This window comes from Pipistrellus kuhlii, unplaced genomic scaffold (genome assembly GCF_014108245.1).
Source record: "Pipistrellus kuhlii isolate mPipKuh1 unplaced genomic scaffold, mPipKuh1.p scaffold_m20_p_10, whole genome shotgun sequence".
Taxonomy (NCBI): Eukaryota; Metazoa; Chordata; class Mammalia; order Chiroptera; family Vespertilionidae; genus Pipistrellus; species Pipistrellus kuhlii.
Genome location: NW_023425405.1, coordinates 14,807,512 through 14,826,853, shown reverse-complemented (window position 1 = coordinate 14,826,853; position 19,342 = coordinate 14,807,512). Strand labels below are relative to the sequence as shown.

The window sequence follows — 19,342 nt, the reverse complement described above, 5'->3', positions numbered from 1 at the left end:
GTGAAACTGAGAGAATGTTGTGGTATGTTTGGTTGTTGGCACTTCTAGGAATGCTGTTTGTTGTTATTATTGCTGTTGTGTGTGAATTGCGCCGCGACTCTCGGTTGGCCCCTGGGGGACGCCTGTTCTTCCCCTGCTGGGACCCCGAAAGGCAGTGAAGATTGCCTTTGTGCCCGCGACTGCGCTTGCATGGGACCCCTGACCTTTGTTGGGTCTCTGGTCACTGGAATCCTAATTGTCCTCTCCCTCACGGCCAAGATGGGAGTGCAGTTAGGGGCAGTCAGGCTGGCAGGGGAGTGGTTAGGGGCAATCAGAAAGGCAAGCAGGAGAGCAGTTGGGAGCCAGCAGTCCTGGATTGTGAGAGGGATGTCCGACTGCCCATTTAGGCCTGACCCTACTGGGAATGGGCCTAATGGGAAGTAGTACATCTCTCGAGGTGTCCCAGATTGGAAAGGATGCAGGCTGGGCTAAGGGACACACACCCCATGCACGAATTTCGTGCATTGGGCCTCTGTAAGGTCATATTAACTCTAAAATCTGTTAGGAAAGCAATAATAGGAGCTACACTGCAGGGTAGTCCCCGAATGTGCTATTCTTCTATCAGTACTAACAAGATTGATATGAATCAACAATAACCAGGGAATGAGATAGATACACTTATTAAAAACCTTTCAATAACTTTAGTTTGATGCATAGGCCACAGATCTTTGATTCCTCTATTATTTTTCTTGGATAATTTTTTTTAATTTAGTGTTATAATCAGCAACAAAGAAACCTTTTCCTCTTATCTGTTGGCTGTGGTAATTTAGAGTTTCATTAAATTCCCTCAGATTTGTCAGCCTATACATTCTGCATAATTTATTTCATTTATCTTTTTTAATTTAGGGAGGGGTATTTTAGGCTCTCATTGATGGATGTAATCAATTATAAGTCCATCATTAGTACTGCTTTCAAATATGGTCTGTCAGCAAATCAATCACATATCCACTCCTAGATATTTGCAAGCAAAATACTGTACAATAGACTTCTCCAAACTGTCACTTAGACCAAAAGATCTTAATTCATGAGCCACATAATATATAAACCTTATTTTTTTTTCAATTCAGAGGGAGATTCAGCAGGCCAGTCTTTTGCTCCAATCTTGTAAATGTGTTACGGATGCCAAGAGACCTGATGTAGCATGAAATTGGGAGTGGAGGGGAGAGTGTAAGGAAGGAAAAAGGTGATGTCTCTAAGGAATATGGGGTACACTCAGGAAATCAACACCCTGTGAGCCCTTAGACTTAAAGGAAGGCCTTTCCCATGCCAGGTCTGTGTCCTCCTCTGTCAACTGGTGACCCTACACCACACTTACCAAGGTTACTTTCAGGTAGAGAAAACCATGCAAGTGTGTGACTAATAAATAAATCAGAGCGGAGAATTTAGGAAAAACTTGGTCACAAAGACAGAGCTACCAACATTACTTGCATTATTTGGGGGTAGCTAAGGGTGTCTTCCTGTTGTTTCTATGATATACAACTTTGCTCTTTAAATCTGAAACCTTCCGGGCTGTTAATAAAAAATAAAGCACAATCAGAAAATGCCTTCAATTTATCAACTGTCCCAAAGGAAAGATCCCTAGATATTTAACTCTATGCTTCCCCTTGTAAAAGCCAACAGCCACAGAATTTTCAAATCACACCACTATGCATGATTTCCTCGCCGCCACCACCTGCGGAAGGAAACATGCCAGACATTGCACACTGTTTACATTAAGCAGCAGCACTGCCACTAAGGACAGTGTCAGGCCCAGAGAGGACCTCATCCTGGCATCAGCTGTCCCTGCGCCACATCACTGAAGCATTAGGAGTTACAATATTTAGGAAAATCAAAGAGTTCCTAAAATAAAGACTGAAAAGTAAATTGGTCTGTAGGGGGGTCTCAGCTCCTTTCATTTTTAGAGAAAGTATTTATGTAAGGAAATCAGCCAGGGTTGCCCCACATTGGTAATTCTTTCTCTTGATGTAAACTGGGCTGAGTGACCTTTTTCCTTTCAGTAAAAAACACTTATATTGGAGAACTCTGAAAGTAAAAACCATTTTAAAAATGTAATTAAAGGACAGTAAGGCAGCAAGGATAAAAAATAATGATGATGGCCGCTAATATTTAGAGAGGCTTAGTAGCTGCCAGGAAGCAGCTGTGCTGCGGACTTGAAAGAATGTATGTTTGATCTTCACACAGCCCTGGAGTGGGTCCTATTGCTACCCTCCCTCCCCTTTACAGATGCAGCAGCTGGGATTTGAAGAGGTTTGCCCCACCTCATACAACAAGGGAAGAAACAGGACAGGGATTCAAAACCCAGGTAGGTCTGTTTTCTAATTATGCTCCTAACTGCTACAGTCCTAAGCTCTGGAGTCAAACTGCCTGGGCTGGAACCCACTATTTACTGCCCCTGCGACCTTGGTAATCCTATCCCACTTCACTAATGTATAAAAAGGAGCTAGTAAGTACACCTTCCTTATAGGGTTGTTGGTTAGAATTAAATGAGATCACACAAGTCCTGGCATATCATTAGAACTCAACAATGCCAGTTGTTGTTGCTAGCTACCATAGGTATAGAAGCAGTAGCACTAGTGGTAGTAGGAGAAGCAGTAAAGGCAGTAGCATTTTTCCACAATGTAATGGAAAGAACATCCTTTGGAGACAAAGGTTCGCATTTTATGCCCCCAACCACTAGATCATTTGGCACTGGGCATGAGATTTGACCTCTGATTCTCACTTTATTCCTCCTTAATGTCAAGAACTGTGAAGAGTCCGAGATTTTTATCCTGCTTACAAGTTAACAAGCTAGCCTGCCACGGTTTTGTGGATTCTGGTAGAAGACACAAAACTCCTGGGTCAGACTAAGGACTTTATTACTCACAGCACAGCAAGTATTATAGCATGAGCACCAGCATATTTGTTCAGTGCCCGTTCCCGCAAGTCTCATTGGGGTTAAGCCCAAATGGATGCCTGCACACGCTGTGAATTACTGGAGAGAACCCTGAGCTTAGAAAGCCGAATTTTTCATACTGGACAGTAAATATGCCTGCCCTCTGCTCTAGAAGACAAGATTCTATCTTCCAAGGATGCTTGCTAGCAAACACCCTGACAAGGCTGTCTAAAACAAAGGGCACTCAGTGCTTTGCTCAAAAGAACTCCCAAAATACAACACTCCCAAGGAGAACTGTCTCCCATAATGCAACGTAATTCACTGGGTTTCTCCAAGGAGTCCATAATGTCAAGTAAATACAAATTCATTTCCAACCTCTGTTTTCATTTCAGCAAAATAAAACCAGAAATACAGTGCCTCACACAATGAATATTTACAAAATGAATGAATGATAGCCGTCAGAACAGACTAATTCCAGGGAGAAAGTTCCTAGGCATGCTACCAACACCCAGCAAATTCCAGTGTGAAGTCATCTTACTTTAAGCCAGCTACTTGATCTGAGCTGACAGCATGGTAGAAGAGAACACTGTCATCTGGGTCAGCAGTCGCCACCCTTTCGAACCTCACGGACCACCAGATGGCGACCGCTGAACTAGCCACCCTACAGCCAAGTCAGGAGGCCTCCTTCAGCCTCCATGTGATGGAGAGCTCGCTAGCTCAAAAAGCAATTCAGTGCAATTTTAAATGCCTCCCCTTATCACAAAGCATTTTATTGAAATAAATAAAATAAAATAATAAAATAAGCCTTTTAATAATGTCTACCCATCGATCCTGGTTCCACCTTTCCCAGTAACACAAAATGAATTTATTTCCTCTTCCCCAACATTTCTCTTTAAATGGTAAAGGCCTCTCAACACTTCCTTCTTCCTCAGGTTAAACACCTCCAATTTCTTTAACTGTTTCTTCCACAACACGGAAGCCCACCATCCTGCTTGTTGTCCTCTGAGGTCCCCTCAACAGCGGCTAACACTCACACAACACCCACTCCATGCCTGGCATCCATCTAAGTGGTCGAAACATAATAGTTCATTTATTCCTGACAACAATTACGAGGGATGTGCCATTATTACACTCTTTCTACCAATGAAGAGGCTGTGTGGTGTTCCAGGCCCAGAGCTTTGCAGTAGCAGCTGGGCAGTCTGCTTCTTCAAATCCTCCCTGTCCTGCCTCTGAAGATGAGCTACTGAGCACTGAACACAATATTCCCTCAATATGGTGTGGCCAGTCCAACAGGAAGAGATTCCATAGCCCACTATCTGGGCACTAGCCTGAAACTACTTTGTAAAATATATTTTATTGATATTTTATAGAGAGGAAGAAAGAGGGATAGTTAGAAACATCAATGAGAGAGAATCATCGATCAGATGCCTCCTGCACACCCCCAGACTGGGGATGTGCCCGCAACCAAGGTACATGCCCTTGATAGGAATTGAACCTGGGACCCTTCAGTCCGCAGGCCAAGGCTCTATCTACTGAGCCAAACCGGTTTCGGCTACACTGCATTTTTTATGGAGTCCAAAAATTATTCAAGATCCCTTTGATATTGAGTGCTAACAAAGCAGCTAACATTCACCCTCTATTTGGAAGATTTTAAAACTAAGAGCACAAATATACTACATTTTGGAAGAGGAAGTGAAACTATGAAATGGAGTGTCTATTACACACAAGGCCATGCAGGGCTACCTTGCACACATAATCTAAGGTGACATAATACCACCACCCTTTTCACAGATAATACCACAGATAACAAGCAGAGGAACAGAGAGGCAGAGTAATTTGCATACATGTACACAGGTAATAATATCAGATTTGGGATGAAAACCAAGTATACTTGACTGCAAAGGCCATGCCCTTTCCACTATAATGTTACAAAATCCTACCCTTTCTGCCTCAGCTCTTGAGCTGCGGAATGCACCATAATCAGTGGAAAGAAGAGCTGACAGCTGAAGATGTAAAAAGAGCACTAAGCAGTAGTTTCAGTGGTAACATCACATCTGGACAAGAAGGTTTAAAAAGCATGAGCTAAAAGACATGAGCAGAGAACAAACAGTTTAAAGTTGCCATCCCAAGATGCATTCAGGTTACAGAATCATCCTTTTTTTTATTAAACTTATTGGGGTGACATTAGTCAATAAGATTATGTAAGTCTATGATACATGATTTGTATATTGCATTGTGTTCCCACAACCCAAGGTCAAATCATCTTCCATCATCATATATTTGGCCCCTTTACCCTTTACTACCCTCCCACCCCCTTCCCTCTGTATCTATGAGTTTTTGTTTTATATTCCGCATATGAGTGAAATCATATGTTTCTTGGCTTTTTCAGACTGACTTATTTTGCTTAGCAGAATATTCTCAAGGTCCATCCATGTTGTGGTAAGTGGCAGTATTTCATCTTTTCTTACGGTTGAGTAGTATTCCATAGCCTCTGTATTTCGGTGTAGCTGGTCAAGTGTTTTGAAAGGAAAATAACTAGTCACCATCACTGGTTCCTTCTAGGGAGCAATTTTGCTTTCACTTTGGACTTAATAAAGCAGTGGAATGCAGGCAGGGCAAAGTACACAAAAGGCGATATTACTCTTTAAAAAGACAAAAGGAAGATTAAATAAAAGAAAAAGCACACCTATGAAAATAAGGTTAGCCACCCAAAGGTAACCCATCACTCAAGAGGAACAGTAACCTTCAGTCAAAGACAGAAGAAGATGCAAAAAGAAAGACAGACATGGAATACTACCATTAGAAATACACCAGAAATAGTTCTTACCATTCTCATTCAATATGGCAAACAGGAGGTGTCTGCAACTTCAAAGCTCTTTGACCTTGGACAAGTCACTAACTTCTCTGAATCTGTTCCTTTCCTTGTCAAAGAGACAAGTTAGTAAGAATACCTGCCTCCCCAAGTGGTGGTAAGGATCGAAGAGGTGTGTAATGGACTTTGTAAATATAAAGTGCAATTGAAATGTGGACTTATCCATCATTAGGAACAAAGTCAGTCACCTGTGAAATCAAAATGATTTTAGCCCAAATTCCATAATCCCTCCCCCACTCGAAAGCCCGGAGATATTTATTTATGTCCCAGGCCAGACCTTTCTCGGTATTCTTAGTGCTGGGTGCACTAAGTGCTTAGGAAAAGCTAACTAATGGGCAGCAGCCAGATGCAGGATCTGAAGGAGGCACAGAGAGCAGTTCCCTGTGCTAAGAAACAACCGCAGCCAAATTATCTCCCACAAAGTAAAGCCTGTTCAAAAATATCTAGGAAAGGACAGACAATAGAACTGTGACCCTACTTAGTTCGTTTATTTATTCAACAAATAGTTATTTAGCACCTACTACTTAGCAAGCACAGTTCTAAGCAACTAGAGACTCAGCTGTGGTAAAACAAAATCCCTCCCTCATTAAGCTTACATTCTTGTTGGAAAGCAATGAAACAAATAGAGAAACATGTAACACGTGGAGGCAGGGAGTAGCAGCTATGGAAAATGGAAGGCAGAGTAGGAGGATGGGACCATTTTACTTATGGAGTCCAGGAAGGGCCTCTCCCATAATGTCAGCATTTGAATGGAGCTTTCTAGGCATGAGGGGGAGGAAGGTGGCATATCCAGAAAAGCTGATTCCAGAGAAACAGAAGATAGACAGGCCATGAAGCAGGAAGTGTTTGGTCTGCTCAGAGAAGGAATAGAAAGGTGATCTATGTGGTTTTAAAAAGTGAGGAAGGGTGACATGGGTGAGATGAGGTCAGAGAGGAGCCTGAGAGCCAGATCAGTTACAGTTCTGTGGGATTTCACACTGAAAGTGTTCTTTGAAGTCACTTGGGGGTTAGCACCCATGCAAAGAATGATAGCCTTCAACCAGGATTTAATAATGAACACGAATACTGATTAACAATATTTATTTTCAAGTTTCATTTTATTTCTATCCTAGCTCTTTCCAAAAAAAAAGATCTGAGATGACTTCTATAAGAATCCTATATAATAAAAGCCTAGGTAGGTGGTATAGTGCGACATAATCACAAGATGGCCACCACAAGATGGTCACAGGGAGGGCTGTTGGGGGGTGAAGAGGCCAGAAGGGGAGGGCAGTTGGGGGCCATCAGGCCGGCAGGGGAGGGCAGCTGAGTGCGTCCAGGCCAGCAGGGGAGGGTAGTTGGAGGTCATCAGGCTGGCAGGGGAGAACACTTGGGGGCAAGATCAGGCCAGCAGGGGAAGGCAGTTGGGTGCAACCAGGCTGGCAGAGGAGGGAAGTCAGGGGCAACCAGGTCTGCAGGGAAGGGCAGTTGGGTGCAACCAGGCCAGCAGGAGAGGGCAGTTGGGGCAATCAAGCCTGCAAGGGAGGGGAGTTGGGGATGATCAAGCCAGCAGTGGAGGGCAGTTGGGACAATCAGGCTGGCAGGGGAGCAGTTAGGCCCTAACTACGGCCCGCGGGCCACATGCGGCCCGCAGAGGAGTCTGATCCGGCCCGCCAGGTTTTTTGGGCAGTGAGCGCAGCCGAGGTGTTACAGTAGGAATTAGTAGTTCATATAGTCCGGCCCTCCAGCTCTCTGAGGGACCGTGATCTGGCCCCCACTTTAAAAAGTTTGAGGACGCCTGAGTTAGGGGGTGATTAGGCTGGCAGGAAGAAGTAGTTAGGGGCAATCTGGCAGGCAAGTCGTTAGGACCTAGTGGTCCCAGATTGTGAGAGGGATGTCCGACTACTGGTTTAGGCCCAATCCTGCAGGCCTAACCCAGCAGTTGGACATCCCCCAAGGGGTGCTAGATTGGAGAGGGTGCAGGCCAGGCTGAGGGACACACACCCACCCCTGTGCATGCATTTCATGCACCGGGCCTCTAGTGTAGATAATAAAGCCCTGGCCAGTGTGACTCAGTTGGCAGAAGCATCCTCCTATATACAGAAGGTTATGTATTCAATTCCTGGTCAGGACGGAATACTAAGTTAGAGTGTTTGATTAAAGGCATCTGATCAATGTTCCTCTCTCACATCAATATTTCTCTTTTTTTCTCTCCCTCCCATCTAAAATCAATAAGCATATCCTCAAGTAAGGATTAAAAAATAAGAAGGGAGAAAGGAAAAGAAGAAGGAGGGAGGGAGGGAAATACAAATGAGAAAGTAGAACTCATTAAAGAGACGCAAAATAAAACAACGCCATATAAATGTAAAACACAAGTATTCTGGTCATTTAGGCAAACAGTTTAAATGTAATGAGCCTCCCAAGCTAACTCTGGGGTTCCTAGTAGCCAATTCAAAAAGGGAAACATAGTCAGTTATATTGGAGTCATTGTTAAAACGACAGATTCCAGTTCCACTAGGATGCAACTTTAAACAAGTCATAAATTCTAAAATAAATATTTCACTTAAAACAATAAAGAAAACATTATCCTATAATAAAAGCCTAATATGCTAAGTGTCTGGTTGGCTATTCAACCAATCAAAGCATAATATTCCTTTTTGCTATTGATGCCAACACAAGAAAAAAAAAGAGTCTAGAGCTGACACAATTCTTCAAAATGTTATCCTATTTTCTGTCCAAACTGCTTTTTACCAGGAGATATTAGGTTACACTATTAAGTCTATTTAGCCCTTGTCTCAAAAGGTGAGCATCAGATTTTCTTTCCCTCTAAAGTGCCAAACAGCCGACCTAAGAAATTCCTGACAGCAACAAACACCTACCCTCTCAGCAGGGAACTGAAGGCAGTGCCAAGTATGAGTTGAGTGAAAGCAGGAACTGAAGAGGAGGAAAAGAGATTGCTCTGAATCTAAACACTAACCAAACTAGCTGAAAAGGAGGTCTTCAAATATAGTTTATACTAAGCAGAGCACTCTGTGTATAATAGGCAGTCTATTAATGCTTCTGTTTGTTATAAAAATAACAAACCCTCATAATTCTGAATTATCGGTAAAAAAAAAAAAATCACACATAAAAGAAATGTTTGAGATTGTATCACTATAGAATCATACTAGATATGGCTTCACTCAAAGCATAACCAAATTTACATCAACTTTTTTTAAATATATTTTATTGATTTTTTTTACAGAGTGGAAGAGAGAGGGAGAGTTAGAAACATCGATGAGAGAGAAACATCGATCAGCTGCCTCCTGTACACCTCCTAATGGGGATGTGCCCGAAACCAAGGCTTATACATGCCCTTGATCGGAATTGAACCTGGGACCTTTCAGTCTGAAGGCCAACACTCTATCCACTGAGCCAAACCAGTCAGCGCTACATTACACTTTTTAATCGATTTTATTATATTCAATTACACATTGCAATTGCTTGTTTCCTAATTGTCTTATTAGAGCCAAAAAAATATATAAGACAATTCCATCCCAATTGATAGCAAGTCACGATGACAAACAAGTCCCTCTGAAAAAGTTTTCTGAGGCATAAAAACAACATCCCTTAATTCAGTACGAAGATTCATTTACTACCAAGTGACAGGAAGCAATTTCTGCTTTAAAGTCAATTGAGAACTCACTGGTGTCTTGCTTCAGACAGCACTTAAGGCCAATTACTACACCAAACACATGCAGTTTTTCAATATTTCAATTAACTCGGTTATACAAAACACTTGTGGGGACCAAAAGCTATAAATCTTGTAGCCAACAGAGAAGGCCATTATCTAAAATTAAGTAAAATCGCCCTACTAACACATACAACTGAGTCAAGGGTTGACAAAGTCAAGTTAAAATCTATACCTCCCTTACCGACTCTTTTCCCTCTTGCATGTTAAGCCCCACCTCCTCCTTAAGCTTTGTCCACACTGATCTTATTTTTCACCTCCAGTGCAATGTTTTTGTTAGGGTATTTGTTCATTTCCAGGGTATATGCTGTTGCCTAATGTGGAGTTTCTGGTGAGTTCCTCCAAAATGATGTTTTGTAAGATATTAATAGGTGTAATTTGGTCAAGTTTGAAAATTCTGGATTACACAAATTGAAGGTTTCTTAACCGCAGACATGCAGGATTCTTGAATATGGTAATGTGCAGGGTGCCTCTGGGATGGAGGGTGTAAGAGTAGGGCTGGGTGGACAGGTCCTGAAGATACATTATTTAGCATTTCTGCAATTTATTAATCTACAGAACCCCACTCTCCCCTCTCCACACCACATACACACAATTTTATTACCATTTTCAAACATGTACAAAAATTAAGACACTTGTCAAATAAGCCCAGCTTCAACAACTTGAAACATATTCCAATCTTGCTTCATCTTCCACTGACTCAAACTTGCTTCAAAGTAATAGACAAGATTTAATTTAATAGACAAGATTCAGGCTCACACAAAAGTAAAACTGCATTACATTTGTAAACCCCTTTTATTTTTCCAATCACAATTATGTACATTTTCCCATATATTGTCCACAAAATGTATTTCTATATTTTGTTTCTTAGAAAGTTGATTGGGCAACTTATTAAATCCTAGACACATCATTTTTATTGGTATGTATTTCAGTGTGTATTGCTTAAGAATAATCTTTTTTTAAAAACAAAGCTACAATGCCAGTATCTCAGCTTTTTAAAAAAAAGTAAAATGCTAATTGGTTTTTCAAGTGTATTTGAATCACCTGGAAATCAAGAGCTTCTACTAGTGGGTCAGGTGGTGACAGAGAGCCTGTATTTCTAACAAGCTCTCAAGTTATATTTTGAGTAAAAAATGTCTCCCATAACACAATGACAGGCACCAAGTTTTAAATGGAAAATCACCTTTTGAATCATGTGCCACTTTATTTTCTGCAGCAGCTTTATTAAAATTTTTAAAGAAAAGTTTCTATTAAGGATCTTAAAATGTCCTTACCAAGTAAAATGGTACACAACAATTTTACGTTATAACTTCCTATTCAATGGTGAGTTGCCATGTTTTTTCAAGGTGAAATTCCCTACAAATAAAGGCCTGATACTACAAAGACCAAGATCATAACGCATTTCATGGCTTTAAAGCAGTTAAAGATGAAGGAAGCAACAGAGAAGCCACAGGGAGCAGGCTCATCACTGCAAACTGGAAAATGCAAGCACAGGTTACAACCATCGAAATGCAAGCAAACGGGGCAAAGTTTGATGCCACCCACAGAAAACCCATTTGCCAGCTCCGTAATTGTGAGACCTTGGGCTCACAATTAACAAAACTAACACAGTCATTAAATAAGCAAAACAGAAAAGAACGATATCCTTAAAAATAAAGAAATACATACACAGATATATAAGAATTCCAGAGCATTTCTAAATGTTCAGAAGGAAAAGTTTCTAAAAAAAAAAGTATTATATGAATTAAAGGTACTTAGCCATTTAATTAAATACACCGCAAATTACTAAAAAGTCAGAAAGACCAACTAGTGCCAAGATATCTAGTTCATTTCCATGCCAAAATTTTATATACACCTCTGATTACCTTTTTCTTCCTCGCTGAGCATATACAGCCACCTAAAACGACTTACAAAAAACAAAACAGGTTCAAACTTGGACATTAAGGCAGAGCTTGCAGGGCAGAGCTGTGGAGAGGAAAGAGCTCCCACAGCACTGGGAGGTCTTAGAGGGTCTTCCTCCAGTCCTCAGCATAAGCCTGAGAGGAAACTAGTCAAGGCCAGGAAAAGTATCACCTGAGAGGGTTAATGGGAACAATTATCTAAAATCATGTCCAGTCCAAGTAAAAACTCTCATCAGCCACAGAGCACTGGGAGGAGTACTCAAAAGCATTTTGCTATTTGGTGAGACAAAATTGGCCCTAGACTAAATGTCACTCTAGTTCCCAATTAGAGAAATTTAAAACAAGACCTGGAAAGACCCCATTGTTCCCAAGTAACTTAACCACAACCCAGAAAAAAACTCAGGAATATTTATAGGAAAATAGAGGCATCCAATATCAGTGCCCTACAAGGTAAAATTTACAATATCTACTATCCAAAAAGTAGAAGGAAGGCGGGGAACATTATTCAACTAAAACTACCCAAAAATAAAAAGATGATGAAATTAGTACACAAGAACATTAAAACATTTATGATAGCTGTACTCAGTATGTTCAAGAAACTATAAGAAGAGCAAACATGTAACCAGACATTAAACATATTAAAACACACACACCCAAATCAAACTTCTAGAGATCAATACAACAGATTAAAAAAATGACTTACCATGGAATTAACAAATTAGGAATTGTAGAAAAGATCAGTGAACTTGAACACAAAACAATACAAACTATACAAAAGAAAACGCCAAGAAAAAAAGAATGAGGAAAAAATGAACCTCAGCATTCAATGAGCCGTGGGACAACTTGGAGTGGCCTAAAACAACAGAAATAACTCTGACAAACAATGTAGGACTTATACATTGATATCTATTTTTTGTAAACTGCTGAGAAATTAAAGAAAAATTAAATGGAGGGATATACTCTGTTCGTGGATCAGAAGACTCAATACAGTTAAGATGTCAATTCTCCCATGTTAATCTGTACATTCAATGCAACCCCAACTAAAATTCCATCCGGTTTTATTGTAGAAATTGAGTAGCTAGTTCTAAAATTGATACAGAAGTGCAAAGGACCTAGAACAGCAAAAACAACTTTTAAAACGTAGGATACAGCTGGAGAGCTTACACCATGCATCTTCACAATTTATACAAGTATTGTCATCAAGATAAGAAGATAAATGGAACCAACTAAGTCAAGACACAGACCCACATTAATCAAAAGATTTTTTACAAAGGTACAGAGATATTCAGTGAAGAAAGGATAGTCTTTTCAATGAATGGTATTGGAACAAGAGGGTATCTGTACACATACACACACATACACACACACACACACACACACACGCACACAAAACACTGTAGAAAAATTGACAGGGAGGCTGAAAGTGTTCTCTATTTTGATGTGATTATACAGGTAAAAATTCATCAAGCCATACAGTTAATGTGTACACTTTACAGATGTATACCTGAAAAAGGGAGACAAAGTAAGCATATAAGTTAGCATACAGGTAAGGGCCCATATTTATTTTTAAAAAATTATTTCTATCAATCCATCCAACATTTCATACACAGTGTGAGAAATATGTCTGGAATTAGGTTCATCTAATTTCAATAAAGGAAACTTATGGAGAATAAAGTTTGAAATTTTTTTCATCCTCACATTTTGTTGCATTTCCATTGTTTCAATTCCTTTAATGAGTGCATACTATTTTTATAACAATATAGTGATTTTTTTAAAAATTGAAAGCAAAGTTATTAAGAGTAGTTAATTTTAGATGAAGAGAATATGAGTAATTTATATTTTCTTCTCTGTAATTTCTTTATATTTAATTCTTCCACTTAAAAGTATTTATATAACTACACATTAACATGAAAAAGTTTTGTTATGCTAAAAATGTTAACTTTGTTATAATTACAACAATTATTCTTTGTATGCATGTGGACAGCATCCACATGAAAACCTTTAGAAAAGGAAGTGAGGAAGTATTTTGGGAAATGAGATTGTTGGACAATGTTTCTCTTTCATGACTATATTTTTTATGTTTGTGCGATATAATTTTTATAAAGGAAAATGTTGCAATGACAAGTGTACATCGGAAGAGGACAAAAAGCATGAAACATTGCTGAAGATCCAACATATATTCAACAATGGAGAAAAGGTAATCTTTCAACAAATGGTGGTAGAACTACTGGACAACCACATGCAAAACCATGAATGTACACACAGATCTTAAACCCTTCACAAAAATCAACTAAATATATAACACATATAAATCTCCTAGAAAGTAACACAGTAGAAAATTTAATGATCTTAGATATGGCAATAATATTTAGATACAACACCAAAGAACCAATCAATGAAAGAAATAATTGATAAACAGCTTCATTAAAATAAAAAACTTCTGCTCTGGAAAAAAAAAAAAAAAACACCGCCAAAAGAATGAAAACACAAACCACTTATATATACCACTTATGGGAGTGTAAATTATCATCTTTCTAAAGTACACTTTGGCTCTGTCAGAATACAAAAGGCACATATACATATTCTAATGCAGCTATTCCACTGTTACTGCCATAAATTTAAATTCCTGGGTATGCCCCCTCACTGCAATATAGTTTTAACAGTGTTTGTTTAAAAACTAATAGGTTATTCTGTATCCATATAACAAAATGCTACATAGCTACTGAAAAGAATGACAGAAATCAGTGTGTGCTTCTAGAAAATATCTCAAAGATAAAGTAAAACAAATGAACAAAGTTTTAAAGTATACACAGTATGATCCCACTTGTTTAAAATATATAATATTTATAAATATTCCTTAAGAATATATAAATTCATAAACAGCTCCTTGGTCAACACTCTCATCAAAGCCTGGACCCCTCAACAGTGTTCAATGGATCAAATATGGGGCTGACCAAAATACTCTGCAATTTAACAGGCATTCTCAATGAAGGATTGCTTGGTTTTTGAAATTCCATCTTCAAAAGTTGAACCTTCAATTCCTTCAAACCTCCTTGACACCTGAAACGTCTGTCTACAAAATCTCTACTCTGAGGGGTCTGTAAGGTCTCCTCAAGTCACAGTCAAGTTTGCCTTCCCAATTAAATTAGCTATTAAAGACCAACTAATAAAGAGAAGAGAGTCAACCATTAATTGGAAAGCAAATCACTTAGCAGTAAGTGGTAGACACATCTCCCAATTAAAAATCTGACAAGAATTCACAAATCAAAAGAGCATCTCCCGAACTTCACCGTGCATCACAGTGCTTATTTCCTGTTTAGAAAGGCTACCTGCTCCAACTTCCCACCAAACACAAGGCGAGCAGGTGGGGGTGGAGGATCGATAGTAAAGCAGGAAAATGCTGTGCGCGGACTTGGGCATGAAACTGTCCAAAGTGTGCATCAGCCGGGAGTCAGGACTCTGTCCTCCCAATGAGTTCCGTTTTAAGGGGCCAGTGGGCAAGACTTCAAACCAGAGCCTGCAGTTAGCAGCAGCCGGACAGACAATTCCAAGCCCTGGGCTCAGCGAAGCCCCTCCTCACCACCTGAGGACCTCTTTGCAAAGCCCAGAGTGCACCCTATGTGACTGTCCTGACACTTTTCTAGTACTTTTTAAATGGTGAAGGACTTCATGTATGAGTCTCAAGGTACTTTTAAAAAATGCACATCTGCCAAGTGTAATACTTTCTTTACAATTATACTGTATCTCATCTTTCAGTTACTTTGATGGACTGCCACACTAGCAAAATAGTCATTATTTAACTACGTGGTACCCTGGTTAGAAACCCTGGTACCTTCGAGAGTTTGAAGAGGTTAAGAGTAAGATGAGATTTGGATATAGCACGTCTACTCTACTCTGTCCTTAGGTCATCTGTGTATTCATCTGTACATTTTTTAATCCAGTGTTGAAAGACGATTAAAATAAATGCTCTTCTAACAAATAGGAATAGCATTTAAAAAATACATTAAAAAGCCCTAACTGGTTTGGCTCTGTGGATAGAGCGTCAGCCTGCGGATGAAAGGGTCCCAGGTTCGATTCTGGTCAAGGGCATGTACCTTGGTTGCGGCCACATCCCTAATAGGAGATGTGCAGGAGACAGCTGATCGATGTTTCTAACTCTCTATCCCTCTCCCTTCCTCTCTGTAAAACAATCAATAAAATATATTTTTTTAAAAAATACATAAAAACTTATCATTACATAATGTAGTTTAGAAGTGACTTTTTTACATATCTGAACAAGAAAATTGAGGGAGAATTTTTAACATTCACTATTCAAAAAAGAAAAACAACTGCTCAGTGATATAAAAAGTTAAAGCTAAACTAAACAAACTTTTCAGAGGACAGAGGACTCATTCAAGAACAAGTAATTTACTGTGACAAAATGATAGGGCCAAGGAAACATGAAAGAGAGCTGGCACATCCAGTTCCATCTATCCTTTAGATGTAGTTGAGATTTTATTAACATGAGCCTAAAATTGTTTTTTCTTTTTGAGGCTTGTTGCCAAAGCAACCAGGAAAGCTACAATCTTTGAGAGTTTGAAAAGAGGTTAAGGGTAAGAGGAGGTAACCAAAGTTTTATACCAGGAATTAGGAATCATGAGGACAATGTTGCAAGAAGGGTAACACAGAGAATACAAATTGAGCAGATAAACAAAGCAGCAACTACAGGGAGGGAACAATTTCTCCAGTTTTATTGAGATATAAATGACATTTAACAATGTATTCATTTGAGGCAGTGGTCAGCTAACTGATTAGTCAACAGAGCCAAATATCAGCAGTACAACGATTGAAATTTCTTTTGAGAGCCAATTTTTTTTTAACTTAAACTATATAGGTAGGTGCATTGTTATTAACTTAATTAGGGTACTCTTGAACTGGCCTTTGCTAAAAACTCAAGGGGCCAAAGAGCCACATGTGGCTAGCAAGCCGTGGCTTGCCGACCACTGACTTAAGGTATAAATATGATCTCTGTGTATGTTGCAAAATTATTACCACAGTATGTTTAGTTAACATCTATCACCTCACAGTTATGTTTTCTTATGATGAGAAATTTTCATATCTACTCTCTTAGCAACTATATTCCCTATTCTGTTCCCTGACGTACTCTCCCCAACCTGAACACCAAAGTAACACTACCATCCTCCTCCATTCACTGCCACTGTTTATGAAATTTAAACCACTGGGTATGTTCAAAAGCACATCCGGGAGGAAATAAGAATGGAGAGTCAGCAACACCCTCACTACAATGCCAAAATTGCCCTGTGACTCAAAGAGGTGTTGAAATATAAACAGCAACATTCTGACATCAACAACATCAGTCTTAAAATGGTCACGTGTAAACATGATCCAGTATCCTTAACCCAGAAAGCCAGCTGTGGACACTCCATTTATATCATGCTGGTAATAGATATAACAAAATAAAAGTATTGTTCAAATGGTCTGAGGTGGTCAAAAATAAGGAAGAAAAATGAAAACAAAAATATGCAACAGAAGTCAGTGTAAAAAAAAATGTACTGGGACTAAATCAGGGTGATCATGAAAAGGTAATAAGCATGGACATAGGAAATGGATGGATAAACCACAAAATCACACCCACATCACCCAGCTTTGGGAAATTTCCCCTACAAAACACAAAGGCAGCCAAAAGCAATATATGTTTTTGAATCAGTATCAATAGCAAAGCTTTAGTTTCTTTTTTTAAGCTTTTTTCAAATATAGAACATTAGGGTCAATTTAACTGCATTTAAAAAAAAAACCTGATATATAGCATAAAAGAAATGGTTAACACCTACAGAATCATAAGTACACTAGTGAGATGGTGCATTTGTATACAGCTGCTAACTTCCCTAATTCCCCACTCCACTTTCACTGGGAAATAGTCACTCCTTCCCGGGGATTCCCACTGCATTCCATCTGTCTCTTCTGGTCTCATGTCATAGTTTTTACTTACATATTTTATCCCTCAACTATAGTCTACATCATGCCAAATTAGTCTTTGTAATACTCAAGGCATTCACTCATTCATTCAATAAATATTTCCAAAGTACTGGTACGTATAAGTGCCTGGCACCATGCTACAGACAGGCAAGAAATATGCACTGCTTAAATGAATGTTGACTGCAAGACAGAAAAAAAGTGAACTAGTCTAAAAAAGAATCCACATAAATCATGTATTTCTAAGGGGATTCAGATGGGAAGCCACAAATATTCTAATATTGTGAAACAGCTGCACTACCTGTGTATTGTCACAGCAAGAAAAACGAGTCCACAATACAACAGCATTTCCTGTGCTTGGTCTACCAAGTATATTAAGTATTTTCATACAAAGAATTATCATCCGAACCCTTTAAAATATTTAGTAATGATGATTTCATGTCATAATCTTAAACTTGAGGTCCCTAAATAACACATGAAATGGGTCTTTATAAGTCCAGGAAGAGGCTGTTTTAAAAGTTTGATCTGTGCACTCATTCAAAAACTTATTAAGTACCAGATATTACTGGGCCTGAATTTTAAAAAGATCAGGACAGTGCGAGAGCCCTCCAAGAGCTGAACCAAAAGTTTGCCATAGGCGGGGAGGAGGGTGAGGACATCCTTGTTTAACTTCATGGGAAATACTCGAGTTGAAATTCAAATGTCAACAACGTAAAAAAAGTGCTGCGTTTTATTCTGGTTGTTTTTTAGTCAGTCCCTCTATCATTCTTAATGATACTTGAAAGGATTCCCACATCTTCAATTTATTTCACTTTAAAAAAAAAAAAGCCATAAAATGCCTGCCACTCCCACTCCCACAATATATTCGGTGGGGAGGGGGGGGCGCGGGGGGGAGGGAATGTGTACAGAGGGTAACTTGAAATTTATTTCATTTCTTTCTTTCCTTCTTAAGGAATAGACCAGGAAAGGGAGCAGAATAAAAATAAAAAAAAATCGAAAATGGATGCGTGCCTTCAGACCCACAGCCCTTCCACCGGCTCACTCCAGGCTCCCGCCCAAGAGGCAGTGGCCATTCACAGGTGGTTGGAGGTGTCCAAAGTGTGACAACGTTATCCTACACCGAAGACCTGGGCACGGAGCCCCCTCCTGGGAGCGCTGCAGGGGGAAATCCACCATCAGGTGCAGGACGGGCTACCTGAGCACACCTGGCTCCCTCCACCACGCCCCATGGCGTGCGGGCAGGGCCTGGGCATCCCCCAGGGCAGCTCTGGCCCCAGGGAAAAGACCCAGGCGAGGCTCCTCCCTCCAGCCCGGCCCCCGGACTCTGGGGGGTCCCTGGGGACCCTGGGATGGGCTTGGGAGAGGCCAGGAGGGAAGGGGCGGGGAGGGTCGGCAGGGCGGAACCCAGCTCGCCCTTCTCCCTGCCAAGCGGAGGTGGAGCCGCTGCCCGCTGCCTTGTCCCCTGACCCTGCCTCCTGCCTCCCTCACCTGATCACAGAGATGAGCAGCCCCGAGGGGTCTTTGCTTTTGCTGACTGTGCCCCGGTACTTGCCACCGGCTGCCTCTGCCGCCATCTTGGTAACGGGCGGAGAACCGGCGGGCTGCAAAGAGCAAAGGCGGTGAGAACTCTGCAATTGACCTCTCCGATAGCCCACCAATAGGAGACGAGCATTTCACAGTTCTTCCCGTTGCCGGAGTGAGGGGGCGGGACTTAGCGCGTTTCCAGGCCGACGCGCGTTCTAAGCGCTCTGGGAATTGTAGTTTTACCTTCAGCCTCTTCTGGGCTCAGAGGAAGCCAACCCAGGGGATGCTTGGTGAAGTCTCCTAATAAGTGACTTACTTATATTTATTCTGATCTTCGGCTATTTTAATTTCCTTGTTTTTAGAATTATATCAGTTTTTAAGTTAAAATTTATCTGATGATGCCACAATATGTGTGTGTGTGTGTGTGTGTGTGTAGGGGATTTAAGTGGGGCAGG

At 40.3% G+C, this 19,342-nt stretch overlaps 1 protein-coding gene across 2 annotated transcripts in view; it reads right to left on the bottom strand.

The window, feature by feature from the left end:
- The window catches only part of EXOC4 (exocyst complex component 4), a 674,653-nt gene extending 655,649 nt beyond the window's left edge, over positions 1-19,004 (bottom strand). For both annotated transcript variants that reach the window (XM_036427305.2, XM_036427297.2), the window contains exon 1: positions 18,852-19,004. In XM_036427305.2, the coding sequence (XP_036283198.1) occupies positions 18,852-18,937 (86 nt within the window). In that variant the 5' untranslated portion in view covers positions 18,938-19,004. The remainder of the gene's footprint in view (positions 1-18,851) is intronic.
- Positions 19,005-19,342: the final 338 nt, after the last annotated feature.